The 8,087-nt window shown below is 48.3% G+C and overlaps 1 protein-coding gene across 1 annotated transcript; it reads right to left on the reverse strand.

Moving 5' to 3' along the window:
• Positions 1 to 2,437: 2,437 nt before the first annotated feature.
• On the reverse strand, positions 2,438 to 5,980 carry LOC142846705 (serine protease 44-like). Its single transcript, XM_075967541.1, has 5 exons — positions 5,629 to 5,980; positions 5,232 to 5,388; positions 4,495 to 4,754; positions 3,389 to 3,543; positions 2,438 to 2,665 (listed from the first exon to the last, which is right to left on the reverse strand). Exons 1-5 carry the CDS (start codon positions 5,978 to 5,980, stop codon positions 2,438 to 2,440), a joined length of 1,152 nt encoding a protein of 383 aa, XP_075823656.1.
• Positions 5,981 to 8,087: the final 2,107 nt, after the last annotated feature.

Genomic DNA, 8,087 nt, shown 5'->3' on the forward strand with positions numbered 1-8,087 from the left:
AGCAATTATTCCAGTGGCTCCCAGTCTCCGAGAGTTCCACCTAAAATGGTGAGAAAGACGTGGTTGGAGCTGCACACACGGAGGCAGCGTGTAACAAACACTGGGAACACAGGGAGGATGTAGGGAAAGATACGGCCCTCAAGGACACACGCTCCACGGCACATCTCCTCTGGCTAGGCCCTGTCTTTCCCCACCTCTCAACAACACCGTCATATTATGGATAAATTTCTGGCCCTCATGATCTAATCCTCTCTGGGCTCGTTCTTCAGAGATGTGCTTCATCTCCTTAAAATGTATTAATTCAAGCTGTCAGTCAAAAGTGTCCTCCCTGTGCTAAGCAACATTTCAACAATATGGTTGGGGCCTTTAAAATCATCGGCAAAATCTACCATAAATATAAGGGAAATGACGTGGTTATAGAATGGAAGATGCTCATTTAGACAGCGAGCTGAAAGAAGCCGAGGAAGCAGCATGGCAGTCCATCTTCCCTGGGAGCATGGGTACTGGATGACCCAAAGGTCTCCACTGTTCCGTACACATCTATAGTGAAATGACAGAGACAGGAGCACCCTGATCTATACGGCCACTGAGTCTGAAGTGGTGTATCACAAATACATTAGATTCCTCAGGTCTGGTGACACTCCTATGGTCCCATCTTTTGCTGGACAGAGTACACCCTCTTATTAGTACCTGCATCTTACTGTGACCCCACGAGTCCCTGCGATGATAGAAAATAGTAGGCTCCTATTAGAAATTTCCTACTCCACACATGTGTATTTCAAGCATTTCTCCAGGGAGCCTGGTTTCATTTTGATGGGCCACAACTTTGACCACAGGAAATGGGCATTGCTGTCACTTGCCCTTTACGGCCAGAAACTGCATCTCTGAATGTTTGGTACTTTTGTCAAGTATAGTAAGTCCAGTAGACCCAACTACCACCCACCTCCTCTTCCTCTGCATCAGCCATCATGTCCTGTCCCCATGGGTCTCCCCAGTAAACCCCTTCCTACCTGTGACCCACATCTTATGTAGAGTCCTACACCAGTGCCTGACTTAGCAAAAGTAATCCACAGGCATTGGCCAGGAAGAGTAAAACTGTCAGCATTGGTATTTGGTATTCCGTTCCCTCAGAGTGGATGCCTATTTTTCCCTCAACAATGCTTGAGCTAAATTCTTATTCCCTATGCCTAGAAATCCCCGCCATAGCACAGACCAAAGGACTCCCTCTTTGGGAGCAGGGGATGTATCCCCAGAGGCTATACCTTTGCCTACTCTATTGTATTTTTCCCCTCACTAAAGCAACCTGGAAAGGAAAATGGGGCCAGAACAATGGGCTGAGAGAAAGGTGTAGGGCCACAAAGGACCCTTGAGAATTCATTTAGCCATCCTCTCATCCAAATGACTCCTCAACTCTTTGCTCTGGTCCAGGATCTGGAGGACAGAAGATAAACAAGGGCTAGAGGGTGCCCTTGGCTCAGAGCAACAAAATGTCAACCTGTGGAGACAGAGAAAATCAGGTACGGGGCCTCTAAAGTCAGGGGAACCCAGAAGGCACATTCCATGCTGATGGGCTGGTCTGAGATGTGTGCTGTGGGACTCATGGGCTCAGACCACCCACCAAACTTAAATGAGACAGAGAGCCTCCTCTAGGATTTAACAGAGACCAAATAACTTCCCTAGATAAATGGGGGCCCATGTCTCTTTAGAGTATGCTATAAGCAGCCAAACAGTTCAGATAGACAAAACTTCAGAACATATGAGACACGTTTATTCAGTTCATATCTAAAAATCTATCCTCTCCGAAACCGCATCAACACAACCTAGGTGGCCCTGGAGGTGACTGTAGGGTACCAAGGAAGAGGTCACCAGACAGGACTGCTCCCAGCAATCAAGGGTAGCAATAGTTTTGTACTCACAGATGGATTCCCACTGGGGTGCAGGGAACATGCTGTCAACCACAACTGAGCCAGATGTAGAAGTCCCAGGCTCACAGCTCTGCAGAAAATGTGCTGGGCCTCCCATCTCTTTGTGAGTGATCATAGAACTCAGGTACAGCAGAGTCTCGGGTAAGAACTAGGAAAGCAGTTAGGTCTAGTGGCTACTCAACACTGACAATGTTTCTCCTCTCCAGATGTTCTCCAAGGGCTCCATGAGTCATCTCCTTCCACCTGGCAGGTCAGAGAGTCCCCTATCTGGAAATGGTTCTCTCTCCTTCACTCCAAGCAAGGCACAGGCCTCGTACAGTGGTCACTGAGGCAGATGACCAGAGCACCAGGTCAGGAGATTTTGCAAGTTCCCAACTCCCTGCCATGCTCCACTGAGGCAATGGATTCAGAGTAGAATTTGAAGAGAGAGCATTGACAGGGAAGGAAGGTTAGAGGAGAAGCCTAGTGGAGGCTCAGAAACAAGAGGACAGTGGGCTGTGGGGATCACAGGGTCACCAGGACACCAGGTGAAGCACCAGACACATGCATAAGGTGAGGCAGCCCGATGAGTTACAATCCGGAGCTCGGCTCAGTTCTTTAACGATCCAGTTTCTGTAGTAACTCACTTCTGTATAAATCCCAGGATATCCTTTTCGGCCACAGCCAATGCCCCAGCTCACGATCCCCACCTGCACCCAGGTTTCATTAAATTCACAAACCAACGGCCCCCCGGAATCTCCCTGGAGAAAAAGAAAGAAATGACAGGAATGAAATTGATTCATGACACAGAAGAGTCCACCCCAAGGCACTGGAGAGATTGATACAAACCAGACATTCACCTGCTACTCCTTGGTTTCTATCAGATTTTAGAAGTACATCTTTTTAGCAAATGAACATTTCTGTCTATTCAAAGAGGTTAACCAGGGGATGGAGAGATGGCTCAGAGGTTAAAAGCACTGACAGCTCTTCCAGAGGTCCTGAGTTCAATTCCCACAACCACATGACAGCTCACAACCATCTCTAGTGGGACCTGATGTCCTCCTCTGGCATAAAGGCAGACATGAAGATAGAGCACTCATAAATGTAAAATAAATAAATCTTAAATCATCTTAAAATGAGGCTAACTGAATATAAACCAACATAATGTTTCTATTCTGAAATAATGAGTAAATCACCTACCCTGTGTGCATGGAATGTCCCACAGAAGAGGCTGAAAACACCAAATCTGTATTATTGCTGCCCTTATTCACCCCACCCCAGCCACTGCAGACAGCGTCGGCTGTTGGCTCCTGGACGGTCCTGTCAGGCTAGCCCAGGAACTGTGGCCGCTTGTCCTGACAGTCCATTAGCTTCAGAAACAACAAATGGAGGATGGGGGCATAGTCCAGGCCCTAATGTCTGGGAATTAGGGACTTCTGAGGGGAGGATAGCAGGGCAGTGTGGCAAGAGACCCATGAACTGACCTGGCAGGTGTCTCCTCCTTTCTGACTGTAGCCACAGACCACCCCTTCCTGGGTGATGGTAAATATATTCCCTGTCTTGTCCTTGAGGATCTGATTACATTTCTCATGACGAATAATGCTTAGCTGAACTTCCCGAAGAAGTCTTGATGAGGCACCTACACGGAGATCATTGTGGAGAGAGCGGATCTCCATTAAGTAGGAATGGCATGAGTCAGTGGTACCTCCTCTGGACCTCAACATCGTGTTCACCCCTGAGTACCCTCAAAGACATCAGCTATTATTCACATCTGACACCGGGGGGAAATGAGGCCCAACCTTGCCAAGAGTGTAAGGCGATACAAAGTCCAAACCATGGAATAGAAGGAAGAATAGTCTGAGAGAGAATAAAATATTGTTGCCCAAGAGTTGACAAGCATGTGATAAGCTCTTGCTAATACCAGTGATCGTATCCTATGCGCCAGTCCAACATCGTTACTTGTTAGAATATGAACACAAACTCTTAGACAGGTAATACCGCAAAGTACCAAACTATACTCTTCCCAGTAATAGGAGGCCTTAGAGCAGAGGTTCTCAACCTTTCTGACGCTGCGACCCTTTAATATAGTTCCTCATGTTGTGGTGACCCCCAACCATAAAGTTATCTTCATTGCTACTTCATAACTGTAATTTTGCTACTGTTATAAATCATAATGTAAATATCTGTGTTTTCTGATGGTCTTAGATGACCCCTGTGAAAGGGTCATTCGATCCCCAAGGGGTCACACCCATGGTTTGAGAACCACTGCCCTATAGACTCACCGAGTTTCCGGGCCTTTCCTCACATCCAAGATAAGTGCTTCTAGCTTATAGAGAGGTCTTCTCACCCTGAGCCAAAAATCTGCCCTGGTGAGCAGCCACTGTGTTTTGTGCCTAAGTCCTCCAATCCTGACAAGCCGATAGAAAATCACCAGTACTTGTTCCCGCATGGTGCCTTCTCTCTTCCCCTCCTTATCCACTTGCTAGAAACTCAGGCTGCCTGTCCCTCCCTTGACCTTAGAGACCAATCCCAGGCTACTAAGGAGGTTGTTCCCCAATCTGTGGTCGCTGAGGTCTTACTTTAGGCTCACCTCCTTCAACTACTCTGCCCCATCCGGTCACCCAGCACTGGGTCCCAGCTTGCACAAAGAAAGCCCTTCTAGGGAGGCACACAGGCTGGATGTTGGCACTGTAATTCACAGGGAAGGCCAGCAGAACAAGAGCAATGTCATGCACAATTGGTCCCATAACAGAGAAATCTTGATGAACAATGATGTCTTGGACTGGAATGTTGACTGCCCTGCTGGACCACCGGTCAATCTCTCCCATCGCCACTACGTAATCCAGATGGCTGCAAAGAGATCCTGAAGGGTCTACACACTTCCCTTCCACAGTGTCCCCGTGCTCCCCAGCCCAGTCCCATCCTCCTGAGGCAGCCATCAGCTATCCCTCTCCAGGACCTCTAACAACCCCATCCAGCCACCAGCTGGTTCTCCAAGTGTGTGTGGCCTCTGATCAGTATCGTTTGGGACTGTGTTAGAAATCCCAACATTCATGTGTCAACTGAAACGGAATTTTTTTTTTTTTTTTAGAAAAAAGCAAGCAAACAAAAAAAACTAGGACTGTCATCTCTCACTCTGTGGCCCAGGCTAGCCTGGAAATCACAAACTGGCCTCTAACTCCTGGCAATCCTCCTGCTTTAATCTCCTAAATGTTGGGATTATGGGCATGAACCAGCACCACAGGCTCCTTTTTCTCAAATAGAAAACAAGAGGGGCAGGCCATAGAACCTGGTCAGGGGCCCAAACCCAGATCCCCAGGCACTCACCCAAATACACAGTGGGCTGCGGTCATCACCCACCATTTGCTGATGAGGGAGCCCCCGCAGATGTGGCCTCCTCTGACCTTCAGGCTCACCTGCCACGGCCACCTCCTCTGCACCGCAGGCTTTCCAGCAACTATCCTCGCGATTCTGTGGCCACAACCTGGAGTAGGTTAGTGAAGTGAGGGGCTGATGGGAGGGGCTGCTCCACCGCCAGCCAGCTCCTTAGAACCTGCAGAACAAGCCTCTGTCTCTGCAAATCCTAGGGCAGGTGTGGATCCTCAAGGGATCTCGGGCCCACTCAGAGCCCACACTCCATACCAAGATCCTCCTATAAATCAGGGTCCCATCCCCCTAGGTCCAGGCCAGGTCTCTGGAGCAGACCATGGCCCAGGAACTTCACCTAAAGTGGTTGGAATCCATGTTGGAAATCGTCCCTGTGGCAGAGTCGTGGCTGAAAAAGAGTGACCAGGAGTAAATGTCACCGAATCAAGGGACATCGCGCTCCCCACAGGGTGCGGGACCTGAGAGGTCTCAGGCATATCTGTGCTTGACTTCTCTAGTGGGCTTGCACCCGGGTCATGGAGACCATCCTCCAAGGGGAGAGGAAGAGACAGCGTCCCTGGAACCATCCGGGCCTCCTCCAATCGCGTCTGAAGCAGCAAGAACCAAGCCAAGAGGCCCAGGCAGTCGCCAACTGGTAAGGCCATACCACCACCACGAAGGCCTCGGCCTCTGTCTCCAAGCCTCCTCATGGCGGTTACCGAGGCTGCGCACAGTTCTGGGGAAAACCGGTTCCATCACGCGGCCTCTTTCAGGCCTGACTTTGGCATATCACCTCCTTCCCAGCTCTCGGCTCTCTCCATCTGACCCACAGGCAGGGTGTAACCCAGACAGAGTGGCTAGCGGGAGGTGGGGTGCCCTGGCTGCAGGGAGCCCCTTAAGCAGAAGCTTCCACGATGCTAGGATATACAACCGAGCTTCTCATACCTGACCTGTTCTTTCCCCAGATCTCCCAGTGCCAGGGATCTGTTATCAAAAGTAAAACTCCTTAGCAGATATGTTGCCCCTAAAGTTACCAACCATGCATCAGGGTAGACATTGCTACCTTTTTGAAAAGTCAATACCCACAATATCTTCAAGACCCATTCGCTGTATTAGCACAACGCAAATTAAAACCACAAGGAGCCGGGCGGTGGTGGCGCACGCCTTTAATCCCAGCACTCGGGAGGCAGAGGCAGGGGGATCTCTGTGAGTTCGAGGCCAGCCTGGTCTACAAGAGCTAGTTCCAGGACAGGAACCAAAAGCTACAGAGAAACCCTGTCTCGAAAAATCAAAAAAAAAAAAAAAAAAAAAAAAAAAAACCACAAGGAGACATCAGTACAAGTCTATTGGGCTTTCAAAAACAAACCATTACAACCTCAAATGCTGACAGAGGTGCAGAGATAGGGGTTGTCCACACATTGTGGTGGGGATGTAAGTACAGTCACTGTGGAAAGCACATTGGCTGTTTATTAAACAATAAAAAACACAATTGCCATACACTTCAGTATTTATTTTCCTGGATATTTATCCCAAAGAAATAAGGATTTATGTTCCATTAACCAGTATAAATACTTATAGTAAATATCTTTGTTCATCAAAACCAATAGCTCAAAATAATAGGGCAGTAAAACTGTTTGCTCCCCAAAACACACGTTCCAATCCCTGGAAGCTGTGAGCATGTTACTTTACTCGGCCACTGGCAAACGGAATGGATCAAATGAAGACTCTTGACACAAGATGATCTGTACTATCCAGGTGGGCCCACTGCAATCTCAAGCTTTTTTATTTGTATCAACAAGACAACTGAAGTCAAGGGAAGAGATGAGACGTCAGAAAGAGGTGGGAGGAGAAGGGGCAGAAATTGTTGAGGCTTCACTGTGGTCTTCAAGGACTGAGGAAGATGTCACAAATCTAGGGATGAAGGTAGCCTCTAGAAACTGGAACCAGAAAGCAGATAAATTCCCCCCCCTTGTCAGGTGGCGGCCTATGCCATTAGTCCCACCACTCAGGAGGCAGAGGCAGGCAGAGCTCTGAGTTCGAGGCCAGCCTGGTCTACAGGGCGAGTTCTAGGACAGCCAGGGCTGTTACACAGAAAAATTCCAACTTGGAAAAAACCAAAACAAAACAAAATTCTCACTCTCAGTCTCTAGAAGGCAACAAGCTAATTTCTGATCTGCAAAAGTTTGAATTGCAAAATACAGTTGGGCTGTTTCAAGCGACTAAATTGGTGGCAAATCGTCACAGCTTATATCAGTCCAGATATCCTTCAGTGGGTGAAAGGTTAGACAGCCTTACAGTTAAACTGTAAACTGCAAACTGTTAAACCTGAGAATATGGAAGAGAAAAGACCAAATCCACAATTGTCCAAGTAAAGCAACTGTATTTTAGGGTATGCCTGGGACTGGCCCATCGGCTGTCTCACTGCAAGTCTGGATTTGAGAGAGTAGCCCCTGGTGGCCTCTTGAAGTCCCTTTTGTAACAGAGAAACAAGGTGTTCACAGGGGCAAGAGAGTTGGGTGTTACTTGTTAGAAAGATAAAATTAAATGGAAGGACCCAGGTCAATGGGTCAAAAGTTTTGTGCAGGTTGAGAAACACGTTTTGCAGTTTACAACAGATCTAGAAACAGGAACTCATTCCCCTTCCCGTGTGTGTGTGTGTGTGTGTGTGTGTGTGTGTGTGTGTGCGTGTGTGTGCGCGCGCGCGCGAGCACGAGTGTCTTTTGGGTTTTCTGTTTGTTTGTTTGTTTCTCTGTGTGGCCTTGGCTTCCTAGAACTTGATCTATAGACCAGGCTGGCCTCAAACTCACAGAGATCTGC

Source organism: Microtus pennsylvanicus, chromosome 3, assembly GCF_037038515.1.
Source record: "Microtus pennsylvanicus isolate mMicPen1 chromosome 3, mMicPen1.hap1, whole genome shotgun sequence".
NCBI classification, from domain to species: Eukaryota; Metazoa; Chordata; class Mammalia; order Rodentia; family Cricetidae; genus Microtus; species Microtus pennsylvanicus.

Excerpts from the sequence above, each read along its gene's own strand:
- LOC142846705 (XM_075967541.1), bottom strand. The coding sequence starts at position 5,980 with ATGAGGAGGCTTGGAGACAGAGGCCGAGGCCTTCGTGGTGGTGGTATG. Across the intron at positions 5,389-5,628 it reads ATGGATTCCAACCACTTTAG|GTTGTGGCCACAGAATCGCG; the intron begins GTGAAGTTCCTG and ends AACCTACTCCAG. Across the intron at positions 2,666-3,388 it reads AAGGAGGAGACACCTGCCAG|GGAGATTCCGGGGGGCCGTT; the intron begins GTCAGTTCATGG and ends CTTTTTCTCCAG.